General features: G+C 39.1%; 1 protein-coding gene and 1 long non-coding RNA gene across 2 annotated transcripts; both read left to right on the top strand.

The window, feature by feature from the left end:
* Positions 1-489: 489 nt before the first annotated feature.
* LOC306841017 (cytosolic 5'-nucleotidase 1A-like) lies at positions 490-9,830 on the top strand. The gene is made up of 6 exons (XM_079370626.1): positions 490-1,583; positions 2,522-2,689; positions 2,925-3,054; positions 6,568-6,690; positions 6,785-6,969; positions 8,477-9,830. The coding sequence occupies exons 1-6, from the start codon at positions 1,470-1,472 to the stop codon at positions 8,846-8,848; spliced, it is 1,092 nt and encodes a 363-aa protein (XP_079226752.1). The 5' UTR covers positions 490-1,469; the 3' UTR covers positions 8,849-9,830.
* Positions 9,831-10,878: 1,048 nt separating this feature from the next.
* Positions 10,879-11,346, top strand: LOC306840888. The gene is made up of 3 exons (XR_013781394.1): positions 10,879-11,094; positions 11,183-11,218; positions 11,309-11,346. It is a non-coding gene; the product is annotated as an uncharacterized lncRNA (long non-coding RNA).
* The last annotated feature ends 3,870 nt before the right edge of the window (positions 11,347-15,216 follow it).

Raw genomic sequence — 15,216 nt, 5'->3', positions numbered from 1 at the left:
TTTTTACACACCACTAAGGGTGGAAAGGGAAAAAGACATACAGTCCTTAGCTGTCTTCAGTGTAATCGATAAAAGCTCTTTGTGTCTGGTCCCTGGGAGCCCTGCAGGAGCGTGCTGAGTACATCCAGACATTTTGTCAGTTCTAAATGTTGGCGTCATATATGCTGCCTCAAGTAGTATCAAATAAATTAAGTGTAATGGACCCCTGGTGTTTAGTAATTTAATACATTATAAAAAATTACATTTATATATATTTTTTAATTCATCTGTTGGACATTAATGGTGTCAGCAATCTTTTTTCCTCATACTCAACAGGTCAGTATTTGCTATCAGTTATAATCCTTTTGTTCCTTAAGTCCCTGCATGAATGTCAGGCCAGTATCTTCTTCCAAGAAAAACATCTGTAGAGGCTAAACTGCCTGTTTGCTTGGATAAAGGCGAAGCTAATTTTATTCCTCGCTTGTGTTTTCTCTTCAAAGCTACTTTCATCTTTCCCTCCTGCATAAGAAGCCTGTTTCCCATCGATGCCACATTTTGAGGGTTATATATGCATCCTGGTGTCCCAACAGCCAATCAGATTGTAGATGTGGGAGTCCTGCCTGTCTGACTGCCTTGCTGTTGCCTGGCAACTGGGACTGCTGCTCCGTAATTCAAGCCATGCGAAGATCCTGCAGGGGTTTACAGGACATGCAACGACATTATCATCAGGTGCACAGAGGAGGATAAATGATCAAGGAGGGACCTCATTTCCCACACTGCTGAGCAGGGAAATGAAAGCATTCAAGTGAGAGACAAGAGCACAAATCAAGAGAGACAATAACCTGATCTGCTTATGATACTAGTGTTAAAAAATAATAGTCAGCTAACAAACCTTACTTTAGGTTAAAGCCATGATGAAAATAGTTTTACCTTCTTGTAAAGACTCCACCTCTATAAGAAGAATTGCCGCATGAATGGATTGAGCAATATGAGACCGACAAGGGCTTTGACAAAACATAAAATATGGTGCATCCGCCACTTGTCACAAACATGAAATCACACGCACTGCTGCTGCTTAGAAGGGGTTAAAAAGGGGAGGATGCAAAGTGGCTTGAAGTCAGCAGTGTGTGTAAGAGGAACACGCAGAAAAGGACCAGAAGAGAAGAGGAAGAAGGAATATAACATGGATGATGCTGGCGATAACAGAATGCTAAATCTACCTTTATCTCTCTAATTGTGTGCCACCTCATTTCTCTGCTTTTCTTGCATCAGAATGCCTCTGCGGCTGCAGTCAGTCTGATCTCATCTCTTGAGTGCACCAGGGCTGAATTTAAATGGTGAATGTGCAAGAGAGAGAGAGTGAGTAAGGAGTTTTTCTGGGGACTCCAGCCAAAGAGAAAGAGACAAGAAAAGATAGCAATCAAGCGGGAGGGAGTCTAGGACTCAGTGTGGACCTGAGGGAAACAAAGAGAGGCACAAGTCGAAGAGATATGATGAGTCTTAACAACGGTCAAACTCTGACCATCAGTGGACAGGACAACCAAACCCACTTGGAGGATAGTGTGGTTTTAAAACCCTCCACTCCCACCAGGAAACCTAAACCAGTGAGTATCTATACGGCCTTCCTTATGCAGCATCAGTGAATATAAAAGTTTCTGTGAGCTGAATTGTGTTGCTGGTACTCGCTGGAGGCTTCTTACAGTAGTTTTACTGTGGCCAAGACTGAAAAAAAGTCTGCTTAACTTGATCAAAGTTTGGGTCTGGTGAAAAAAACAACAGGAGGGTTGATACCACACGTATTGGCAAGTGCTGCATTTAAAGCCTTGATGAAATTGAAGACAAAGTGAGTTGAGGTCAGCTGAAACAGGATACAGAGCCTCTCTAAGGTTTCATTGTGTCGAGTAGAACTTGAGAAAAGCGCGTACGGTGCTCTGGTTTCAGATTAGATGGAGGGTGGTCTGTAAATCAGCTCGTGTTGATTTCCTTAATCGGAAAGTGCATGTGCACCAGAATACAAAAAACATGACCGCACGTTTAGCACTGAAAACTTGCAAGATTTACATAGATGTGTCAGTCATAGGTCGTTGATGAATACATTTGTTTTATATAGTTTAATTAGGGAATACTTTTTTTAATCCAGCACATCCAACACACATTTTTCCAGATTGGCAAATTTGAAACTTCTTAAAATGGACAAAACGTTAATCCGTCAATATAGCTCTTTTCATACACTGGCTTATTTTCTGTGCTGTTGTCCTTGTCTCTAAAAGAGTTACCAGACTGTGACACTTAGTCTGGTATGTGTGTTTGCACTATCAGAGTTCTGCACAGGAAAGTATTTCATATCACTGTCACTTCTGTTCTGTCACTCTGTTGAATACCAGGCAGAGGCAATAAAGCCTTCATTGAATTATTTATTTTTTACTTGCAGACATTTCTCCAATAATTTGTATTACTTTTTACTAAAACATCAGCTCAATAATATGACTGTGTCTGTGAGAAAAAGGCAAAAGCCAAGGTTTTTGTTAACTCTGTCCTGCAGCCAAAGCCGGAAAATGCCATCACCATTGCCGTGTCTGCACGGGTACTCTTCAACATGGAGAAGGAGCAACAGATCTACGAGCAACAAGGCATGGAAGAGTACATCAAGTATCAGGTGGAGCATGAAACGCAGCCTTTCAGCCAAGGACCCGCCTTCTCCTTTGTCAAGGTCAGATTCAGAGTCAGGAAGAGGTGGAGAAACCAGCACACCCACTATGCCAACCTCGCTACAGAGAAATGTCTCGTGTTTTATGTTGGGTCGTGTCTCTGGAGGCGGTGAATGAGTAATAAGGATTAAACACCTACGCACTCAAACACACAATCGCACGCATCACCCAGCCCCACTGCATTGATATAGCTGTTTGTTCTTATTTAACTTAAATCACTGTTTGTCGTGTTACCAGGCTCTGGAGGCTGTGAACACTCAGCTGAGGGAGCTTTACCCTGAAAGCGAGGAGCTTTTTGATGTTGTGCTCATGACCAACAACCACGCATACGTCGGCCTAAGACTCATCAATACCATCAACCATCACCGTGAGTAACTGAAACACAATAAAGACGAACGGCTCGTTTATGTCTGTGTCACATTCTGTCTGGTGCCTTTAGCTCAAGCTGCTTAATCTTTTGAAAATAAAAGCATCAGCAAATTCCATCAATAACAAAAAAACTACGAGGTGATTAAAATGTTAACAGTCTCAAGGCAGTTCAGTCCTTTGAAACACATTTTCTATTGGCTCATGCAAAGGGGACATTTCAAATACAGTTTCTCACTCAGTTGATCACTCTTGGCAATCAAGTAAATGGCTTTATTTTCAGATGGTTTGACTGATTTAAAAAACAAGTTCTTAAAGTTATTGTTATTCTCAATTCAGAGTCTGGAATTAAGGGCATTAGATGAGACATTAGTTAATGATTTATTTTTTTTATAAATCTTGAATGGGGGGGGGGGGTAGCTGTAAGTCTGTAAACAATCCCCTTCATCAAATCAGAATGAATAAACTGAAAAATAAATTAATAAATAAAAAATATCTGCCAGCAGTCTACAATTTAACATACAATAAAGTTACACAAGCTAATAAAAGGCTTAAACATGATCAATAAAAGAAACTTGATAGATCATGACTTGAAAAATAATGATCCCTTTGTCATTATTTAGTCACCACAAACCCTTCCTAACAGAGCAGTCATTAAATAAACAGCTATAGTCACATAGGTCATATAGACGAAATGTATAGAGAGCCTGAACATGTGTATTTCAAAATCATCAGACGATCATCTAGAAGGGAATAAAAACACAAGTCGGGGACTAAATAAATTAAACATCATAAAGTCTGTATGATTTGTGTCTGTATGTTGTGAGTCTCAGAGGTTTTTAACCTCTATGGGACTGTTTCTGGAAAAATAAAATACAGGCTAAAAGCAAAAATCCTCAAGTCGAAAGTTGGCAAATAACCACAGATTGTAAATGCTTAAATGAAGATGAACTAGGGCAGTATTGATGGGGCATTAATTGTACATGTTGCTCAGATTGAGCCTATTCTTTCTTATGTTGTATTATGACAGTTTAAGGCTTGTTCTTTTAGCTGCTCTTTCACAACAACTTCTTTGAGCATTTATAAAATATAAAAGCATTATTGAAAGTGGTACACCAAACCTTATTGGTCAAACTGCAAAGTGGAAATACAAAACAAGAAAGCAGTAAAGCATAGCTGGCAACTTAACGAGCAATGCAAAGGTCCAGCAAAGATTGAGAGAAGCTGGTGAATGAATGGACACAGGTAAGCAGGTGGAGTTTACCTCATGCTAGATTATGACCGGTAAGTGGAAAGGTAGATAATAGCAAGAGACTCTAGGAAGTAAGTTTCTCTCCCTGTTATTGTATTGATAGGTTCCATTTGATCTCAGAAGTCAGAAATTCAGAGTTGCCCGTCTAATACTTTATCAGGACTCCCCCCTGAAGACGGAATCCTGACTTCAGAACTCAGGGGAACCTTCCTTAGGCCAAGTCAAAATCCAACATGGCTGCTACATGCACCAACAGTAAACTTTAAACTGTACCTATTGTATTTAGCAATTACTAGACCTCTTATTGTGTAGTTAAATCAATCACACTGATAGTATAGTATCATGAAAGCTCTATCTGACATGTTGCCACATTAATTTTGCGCACAAACTATCACATTATATGTTGTTATCGCCAGGTATTAGCAAACAAAACAAAAGTTCTCCTGAAGGGGTCCATGTTACTTATTCGACTTGTCACCGACTCGTAACTGGAACTCAATTAACTTGGATGTGACATCCCTCCAAACTCTGAGATCCGAGGTAAATGGAAAGATGTGAAAAGACTGAGCCATTTAAACAAAAAGAACATGTATGTTCTTGACCTACATCTTCAGCAGTAAGGGGACCAAAGGCCTTGGGTTGTTGGACAGTATTGGGTTTTTCTCCTGGGAGAAAAAAAACAAGACCTACGTCACTCCTTACAAATGAGGTACTCTCTCATTCACTGAGGGTGGTCTTGAATCAAGCATGAACCGTCACTGTGTGGATTGTAGCTGCTCTGGTCCTCACAGCTGGTCCTCTCTATTTTCCACACTGTGAGACCTTGTCACCCAGTGTCCCCTCAAGGAAAGTACCAAAGGTCACACAGACAAGAAAACAAATACATGTGCTGTACATACAGTCCAATTCACACAATACTTCTTGTGTTTATCATTATGAATTAAAAATTAACGTGCAATGGTCTCGAAGCTTTTTTATTTATTTTGTCTCCTTTTTTACATCATTGTCAAGGGGGAGAAGGGAGGACATGGAGGAGAAGTTAATTTTCATCATATCAAGGACACAATTACAACAAATCTATTTTGAAAAAACAACCAAACATCTAGTGACAGTACACAAATGCAGATGCCGTCCAAATATTACAATAAGGGCCCAACGACAATTTAAACAGGACATATTTGCAAAAAAAAATAAAATAAAAAGTTAGGAGGATGTTTCATTTACAAGGGGACTCATTTTTCAATCCCATTCATGCAGACGTTGCAAACAGTACAAGAAAGATAATACTTTGAGCTCAACTGGCAAAAGTTACTTCAGCGACTTGTGTCCTGGTATAAAAAGCACGGTCATTTTATTTTTTATTTTTTCCATAAAATGTTATTCCCTCCAAGCACAGCAGACACAAGTGGCTTTCTTGCAACTGGTTTATTCGAAGCGTTCTTCAAATCCACCGTAAAAACTGAACAAAATATTATTAAACAATACAGACAAACGTAAATAACACGCACAGCATGTGATCAATGCATCAACAGTCAACTAAAGGCAAAGTACAAATGAAATCAAATTACCTCGTTGGCTGCATGCTTACAAAAGAGAATTGTTAAATCCAGAATTGTTAAATCCAGAATTGTTAAATCCAGCTTCTACTCAGTGACACTCCATGCCTGCCATGCTGTCGACACTTTCAGTCTATGGTCGACACCCGCCACATTTCTGCAAATCAAAATCTCGCGAGAGCAGTCCAACGGGACATCAGTCAACTCCAAAATAAAAGACACTTGTAATTAATAAAATGATTAACTGAAACGTATAAGTATTCTACCAAAAATAAATGTATACAACCTAATTCTTAATTTCGACATAATAAAGGTAAACAATGATTGCAACAGTCACATAAAAGGGGCTCACAATGGTAAATAGTGGGATCTTTCTCATGGTCCACACCATAGACTGTAAAAATGTCCACACACTGACCCCAGGGAATAAGTGGTGGGAGTTAGGGATCTGCGGTCTTTGATCCTTGCAGGGGCTTTGGCAGTCTAACAGCAGGCACCCACTGATGTAGGCCTAGGGAAACCAAGTGGAAAAATCTGCACTGCCTGAGCCAAGATCTCAGGCTCTTTTCTTTCATGACACTCTGGGTTTTTGCTTCCTTTTTCTTTTTGCATCTTCTATAAAGGCACAATCCACTAAGAAGCAGAATTGGCATATTTCAATTTCATGAAACTCTCTTGAACTCTTTCATTCTTCTCCTCCTCACAGAGTTGTTCATCGAGCGCTTCTGCATGACTGGCGGAAACAGTCCTATAGGATATTTAAAGGCCTACCACACAAACCTTTACCTGTCTGCTGACCCAATCAAGGTTCGAGAAGCTTTGGAGGAAGGTACATAATACTAAGAAGATGTTGCACTAGTCTAAAAATGCTAATGTTATGTATAATGAACCTATAAAAACTGGATTTTTAATGATAAATGCAGGTATTGCAGCAGCCACCATGTTCACCCAGGAGAAGATCACAGAAGTGTCAGAGACTCAGCTGCGTGTTGCCTTTGATGGAGACGCCGTCCTCTTCTCTGATGAGTCGGAGCGAATTTACAAAGCCCATGGACTGGACAAGTTCTTCGAGCATGAGAAGGCGCACGAGAACAAGCCTCTTGACCATGTATAGTGTACACACAGTGACATCTATAGCTTATGAAACTTAAGTGCATTTAGGAACCATTCAAAACCCAAGTTTGAGTTCTGGTGTGCTACAACTTAGTTTTCTGTTTGATCTTTTGACCATCATTTCTATTAAATATGACAAAATTGTAGTCCAAAATGGCGTACACATGTTGACATATTTCAAAAAGTGACCAACCAAGAAATACTGACTGGACAGGATGACTGTAGCTCAGTCTGTAGGTGCCAGGTCACTTCCAGAGTACTGCTACTAAAACCCTCAACAGCTCTGGCTCCCTCCCTGCTTAGCAGTGTGGAGCAGCCCACTCTGACTAATGCAAGTCCACAGGTCCTGTTTGTGCGTATGTGTTTCTCAATAACAGACTGTAAACCAGAATTTCCATCAGGGACTAATAAAGTATGTAAAACTAAAGAATCTATTTAAAATCAATAGGCTTGCAGGAAATAAACATCCCTAAAATTCCAGAAACATCCCATTATTGAGCAGGAAATCTTTGCACATGAGGTACAGGAGGACAAAGATATACAAAGCAGTAAACTGTAATGGATACATCAAGCAGATATCCTTTATAAGCTTTGCCTTTGCTTTATTTCTCTTTCAAGTACAGTACATCGAGAAGGTTTCTTTTAAACCTTCCGGTCTGCTTAATTCTGACATAGAAATCATACAAAGAATTGGATTGCCATTGTATCTGAACGTAAGACCTAAGCTATTGGGTTTAGCGTAGCTCATGATATGATGATGCTTCACACCATGTGGTTAACTCTTGAGTAATATAACATTTCCTTAAAAAGGTAAATGTAATTAGTCACGACAATTTGGTGTCAGTTTTTCACCTTACCATGCTGTCCAACATTATCCTGCTGCCTTCTTCTTTTATCCCTCTGTCAAACTCTTCTTTGGCCAATTAACTTTTGTTCCGATTACCATCACTCATGTCTTAAGTTGCACGGTAAAGAGTCAAAAAGCCCCATTTACACCCGTTTGTTTCAATAATGTTTTCATACGTCAAGGCAACGGTGTCTATATTCTGCTCCACTCCTACAAACTATTACTCTTGATTTTTTACATTATTAAATACTTCATTCATCAATATAATCAATATCACACACATGCACAAACGGGACCTGTGGACAGGCATTGGTGGAGAGATGTTAGAGTGGGGCAGCGACACACTACTAAGCAGGGAGCGAACCAGAGCAGTTTGGGGTTCTTTGTCTTTCTCAAAGCACCTCGGCAGAGCTCAGAAAGTGCCCTGGCACCTCTCCAGCTACCAGAACAACTTCCATATTTTTAGTCCACACCTGGATCAGCCAACCTCTAGTTCCCAACCCAAGTCCCTACAGACTGAGCTACTGCTCCCCGCAGAACTTATAAAGCACAGCTTGTCATGTCATGAGATTCATATATTTATGTGGTTTTTATATCTAATGACCCTACATTGAATCAAGATTGTGAGCTAATTTTCTTGGTCTACTTTCTGCAGGGACCACTGAAGGGATTCTTGGAGGCTTTGGGAAAGCTGCAAAAAAAGTTTTATGGCAAAGGTCAGCGCATGGACTGCCCTATCCGGACCTATTTAGTGACAGCTCGCAGTGCAGCCAGTTCTGGTACCAGAGCCCTAAAAACTCTGCGCTCGTGGGGTCTGGAAATTGACGAGGCCCTATTTCTGGCAGGGGCACCCAAAGGCCCCATGCTTGAGAAGATCAGGCCGCACATTTTTTTTGATGACCAGATGTTTCATGTGGAAGGTGCTGCAGAAATGGGGACAGTAGCATGCCACGTGCCCTACGGGATAGCTCAGAGAATCATCAAGACAGAAATTAAAGACAGAGAGACGTCTTCAGCAACCAAATAGACTGCTGTATCTTGCAGAAGTACAGGAGCCTAAAGGGACATTTCGTTCTGGCTTTTAGCAGCTGAGGACATAAGAAGAGAATTAAAAACCATAAAAGAGTCCTGACATGGGTTGAAAAGTAAGAAACCCCCTAGCGATGCAATATGATTATACAGCCATGTGATGTCACTTTAACCTTATTTTAACTATTTCTGCTGATTATTGATATTTGAGTTCAGAGGGTTTTTATACGTTTGGTTTCTTTATCAGTTCATAAAGCCGAAAACATCCAATGCTAAATCATTTTAAATTTCTAACAATAACTTAAATTATATTTTATTAAGAAAACATTTATGAAAACTTTATTCTGGAAGCTCTTTTAATAGAATTTGATTAAACATGTTCGTTTAACATTTTCCCCAGAAAAAATATATTTAAATGGACAAGTTACCAAGTAAACCAGCAGTCCTAGTCTGAGTGAAGCCTGGTTTAGCTTGTGAGAAGTCACACAGATTAACTGAAGGCACCACTTTTCATTCAGACTCATAACTGCGATCACTTTACTGCTTATCTGTGATTATTAAAGCTGGTGCCTTTTACACGCTAGTTATGGACTACTTTGTCAGTCTTGCATGTTGTTGGCAAATTTATGTTGTAAATGTAGTTCTGCACAGATGTATATGCTTGTAATTGAGGTCAATTGGTCAAATGGTAATGTAATTTATATTTATTCAAAAATGTATTATGTTACTTTTATGCGCTACAAATTATTTATATATGAAGTGTTTTAGTGTGTTAAATATTCATTTCTGCTTCTTGTTGCTTAAGTGCCAAAAGTTTGCTGTCTTCCCTTTCATTGCTTGTGTGTGAGTGTGAGGTAAGTTTGAATTACACATTTACTCACATTTGGAATCTTTGTAGCTCTGGGCAAAATGAGCACTTTTCACTGTTATGCAATCAAGTTTTTCTGTTTACAGACTGAAGTAAAGATGGCTGCCAAACAGTTTTATCTTCTTTTTTTAAGACACCAGAGCCAGTGACCAAGTTTTTCTCCAGTGAAAATAAAAACAAAAGACAAGCCACAATGTCTTCCCAGCAGGGGGAGACATTTACCTTGATTGGCAAACACTAAGTCAAATTTATGAGTCAATATTGAGTGGCTAATTTATTCGGTAGAGTTGTTTATCTGCAATTTGACACCCTGTCCCTTCACTCACATGTTCATGTGCAAGACACTGAACTACAAGTTGTCCCAGCTGCTGCGTCATAATGTGTATGAATCATAGGTATGAATGTGTTAGTTAATACTGATGGACACCAAGTAGCCTTGGCCATCAATGTGTGAATGTGGTATGTGAATCGAAAGGTTGGACATGTGGTTTTAAAAGCTCTTCATAAGTAGTCAGAAGACTAGAAAAGCAATATGCAAGCTCAAGTCGAATATTCATTAACCGTCCTTGTGTGTCAAACAGAGAGATATATTATTTGTGAGATGCGGACCACAGCTGTATATTTACAGAGAGCATGGCGTAATATAGCAGACTCACTGCTCTGTATGAAACCTCAGCAGCCGATAAACAGGTATAGAGCTAGATCAATCACAATAACAATAAATACACATAGAACAATTCACAAATACATTTTAGGATTTCTATGTTAATGTGTGCTTGAGACCAAAGCTGTTTTCTGTTGCTCTGCAGTCAAAAGGGGCCTTTTGAAATGAGGCCTAATGGAGATTTGTTTTAAATTTTATGTTTTAGAGCCAACCCTCAAGTGGACACTTCAGCGTTGTCTTCATTTTCAACAATATGAATTATGTATTGATTTAAGTTAAATGCATAGTCTTCATTTATTTTCTCATTTCTACCAAAATATTAAACCTATCTTTTAAAATTAATTCAAGTTGTGGACTTGGTTTTTTTTTTTTTTTTTTTTAAAGTAAGCCTTTACAAAAATTAAATGAGAAATTAAATTTTAAAAAAGTGTACATTGATTTAAAGGGGCTCTTTATTTTTTTTAAAGATGTTATTGGTCTGATTTGTAAGTTTCAATTTCTTAGAAATGAATCTTGTTGTCCTCACGATTCCTATGGAGGAAATGCAAATATCTACTGTTGTCCCACCCATACTCAGTATGGGTAGGGTTGCTTGTTTGCCAACAGGTTTGACGTCTCAGAGGGTGGCAGGCTCAGTTTGTTCCACCTCAGCTAGCCTCTACAAAACATCTCCATCTCCATCTCATCTCCAAAGCTGACATGGCAGGATTTTGTGAGTTAACTTTTTCTAGTTTAATTCATGTATCTTTTTTCCAGTAGATAAAATGCTTTTAAATATGTTTTCTCTCTTTTTTTAACAGGTAATTACCTCTTTTTCAGTCTGCTTATAGACCTCTGTGAGTACTTTTAAAAAAACCTTTTTTTATTATACACCTTTAATCAAGTATACAGGCCTGATTCATGTGTTTTTGTGTGCTCATGAACAGGTAATGACATCTTTGAAAAGCGTGATGAAATATGTGAGTAGTTATTTCTCTTTTGACAACTCTGTTCCAATACGTCAGCAAATATATTTTTACATTTGTAATTTTTATCTTCCAATAATAATACGTCACAAAAAGTTCAATCAAATACTGTATCTCTAGATCAACTAGACAAAGACAAGGAAAAGCTTCTATTCATAATTAAGTCAGAGATGACACCAACATCTACCACATCCAAATGAGCAGGTTTGTCTCCCATGACGAGAGAAGTGATCTGATTGCTGCCAAAACTCAACAAAGCTGATCATTGTCGAGGAAATTATCAAGACTTGACTTCACATAAGACTCTTTAGACTCACATTGATAGCTTGTTAGCTCACATTGATGAACATTTATACATGAGATGAATACTGCAGGAGACATGATATAGCATCACACTTGTGGTTCAGTGTCATGCTCAAACATAACTGCCAGACACTTCCAAAGGCTCTGCATATATTCAAAAGATGTCATTATCAGGGTTGTGCCAGAATGACCCACCTAGAATAATCTGTGACGTCAAACAGCCTGGTAAACAACTTCTCCCAACTGTGGTCTAAATGTGCATGTCGATAGGTCCAAAACATCTAAGTTTTACATTAACGAATTTTAAACTCAAAGAAAAAAACTGATGTATTTCTATGGGATGATGAAAAAATACATTTGAGTTTGAGGAACATGGAATATTAAACTTTTCATTCTAAACATATTCCAAGAAAACCACACCAGGACATTTTTGACCCACTTATGCATCTATGGGTTAATATGGTAAAGTTGTGTAGCTTTGTAACTAGAATCATTGGATTGTGTGACCCTGAAAATGTGTGTTTAGCAGTTAAAATTCACATTTCCGCTTATTCAGAAGCTGAAATATTACAAATTAAAGTTTAACTGCAGCCTTTTTTTATTATTTATTTTTTTAATCCAAGATGACTGCCACATAGACATCTGGGCAAATGCTAACACTGATTTGACTCCTTATACCATAACCTTTCCAAAAATGTATAGTTTAATAAATCCCACAAAGGTTATCTGAATATAGTGGTAGTAGGTCTTCACATTACTCTCAGACTGTTTGGTGGTGAAATATCTTGGAGAGATATCCAGAATGAACAATTAAGGTAAACAGGGTGTCTTCAGTTTTGTCATTTTGTTCAATAGAACAACCCCCTCCCAGAAGCTTAATACATTCCTTTAAACAGTGAAAACCTGTAGCATTAGACATCCTTGCAGCAGTCTTGCGTGGTTACAGTCATCAGAGATGGCAAGCTATCACTAGCTTATTTAGTTATGGAAGAAAAACAGCACACCTGCTTCTTTGGTCGGAGCTCTAGACGGAGACCTGTTTTATTGTCACGCATGCGCACAGACAGCAAAACAAATTCAGTCAAAATCACAGCATGTATATGTAAATGAACGTGGCTTTGCATCTCATTTCAGATATGCTTAACAAAACCTCTACTACTTTCTTTAAAATGGCATCAGTTTGACACCGGTGTTCACTGTTTGAGTCTTCAGGCAGTCTTTTCATCTAAAATTCCCTCCTGAGAAATTACATTAAAACATTGACACTTAAGGCATCGTCTAAAGTTTGGAGGGATTATCTACAATATTTTAAAGAGCAATGACATTTGTTCCCAACCAGAAATGTGCTTCACTGTAAATTATTAATATATGTATAACTTTGAGAGAGGTGGTAAGAGTGAGAGGAAACATGAAAATAGAATTTCTTAAACATAAAAACTATAAGTCAGCAAATACATGTTAGCAAATATTTTCATCACTGTGAAGCCGAGAATAAACTAATTTACAATTTTAAACTAAACTTAATTTCATTTGTGTTTCATGAACAGGTAAGGGTGTCGTTGTAGGCACAGGTGAGAACATTTGAAAAATAGCCGTTTGACAGTTATTTCTCTTATTTGACTCTTTTTATTAAAGACTAAGTTTCTTCTTCTCTTGCCAGGAGGAGTTGTGACTGTGACCTTCACACCTGCTTTGCTGGCCATCTTTGGTTTTACCAACGCTGGAATAGCAGCAGGCTCTATTGCTGCTAAAATAATGGCATGGTTGGGAGTCGTGTCATCGGGAAGTGTGTTTGCATTTTTGCAATTAATAGGTAGGCTGAATTTATACTCTGTGCGTGTATATACTGTATGTGTGCATTTTAAAATAATTCTAGTGTGCCATGAGCAGTGGATTAATTTTTTCGCGACAACGGCACCAGGGGAATTTCACTCCCAGGAAATATTAACTACTTTTTTTGAGAGGTCACACAGATTCGAAAGTACCACTGGGCAGAGACAGTTTCACAATGTTAAACGAGAAAACTTTATTAAACGAAATACTTCAATTAACGACAACTAATCAAAATAGAAACTAATATACTGCATGGAAATATATATAAGAAACAGCACTGGACCAGAGAGGGGGGGACAGGGCTGAGGCTTACCATGCGGCAGGGGGGAACCAAAAAGGGGAAGGGATCCTTAAAGTAACCACACACTGCACACCACAATAACAAAAACGGGAGTTGTGAAGAAACCACCACCAGTGGACTGAACTGCCGCCTTGGGCCCTCAGCACCTGATCAAAGAAACAAAAATTATAAAAATCAGGCCAATACAACAAGTAAAACGGTGCCAACAGTCAATAATAAGGGAAATTAACAAGAAAAGAAATACAATTAATTGTCAACCAAAACAACGGAACACCAATATTAAGAACAAAGAATATATAGATACTACAAATGTCCAAGCCCATTGGCATTGGCAGCGCGAGCCAATGGGCAATCGGTATTTAAATGATCTCTTTGGTGTCCCTTAGATTTTGAGGCCATCCTCCACAAGAGGCAATGGTCCACCCAAAGTAGGTCCATAGATACCACACCGTCAATCACGAGTTTTCTAAATGAGCCAAATTATCACCAGGTAGCCAAAAACAGCATTGATGTGTCTGATGGCCGAAGTCAACTTACAACCCCAGCCTTAGGTCAGTTGAGGATGCAGACAGCCTCTGAAACAGTGGACGAAGAGAGCGCCCACAGTGTCACAGACATGAAGGAAACCGGACCGTGGCGACTTACCGAGAGCGCGCACCACTCGCCCAAACAAACTCAGCAACCTGTCTCCCACGACACCAGCAGACAGCCACACGCCAAGCCGGAGTAACGTGCGTCAAGAGCAGGCTTGGTGGACGCCTAAACGGCTTACCGTGCCGACAAACGGTGCCGCCACGTCAGTAATTGACCTGTGAGGAGAGCCGGAAAGAGAGGGGGACAGGTGTCGAGCGCACCTGCATTTAATTGTGCGTATGGCACCACCCCTTCAGTGCGCGCCAACTCTGGCCCAGTGACATACCGTGGCAGGGAGTGGAAGAACAAACTATACACTAGCTTATGTTTATTCCTTTTTTAAACGAGAAACAAACTAAGCTCATACATATTCCAGCAAAGTGTTCAGGTAAAGTTAACCATAAGCTTTTATCAACACCCAATGGAGACTGAATGACTCAATATACTCCATATACAGTAGAGATAGATAGATAGATAGATAGATAGATAGATAGATAGATAGATAGATAGATAGATACTTTATTGATCCCGAGGGAAATTCATATATACTGTACATTGCTGAAATGAACATAGACAAACAAGACGTCACACTGATTACTTTTTTCTCATTCCTATTATCGCGGTCTGTGTCAGATGAGGGGATTAGCATACTGCTAAAAAAAAGCATTTGTTCATTTTAATTGTCCAAAATCAGCACATGCACTGCACAAGATCAGCAAAGAGATAAGAAGTACTCATTTGTCTACAGCCGGAGGGGCTCCAAGATCTACACAAACAGAACGTTTGTCGATAAAGCTGT

This window comes from Symphodus melops (genome assembly GCF_947650265.1).
Source record: "Symphodus melops genome assembly, chromosome: 19".
Lineage (NCBI taxonomy): Eukaryota > Metazoa > Chordata > Actinopteri > Labriformes > Labridae > Symphodus > Symphodus melops.
The sequence above is the reverse complement of the archived record's forward strand: the minus strand, read 5'-3'. Positions and strand labels throughout refer to the sequence as shown.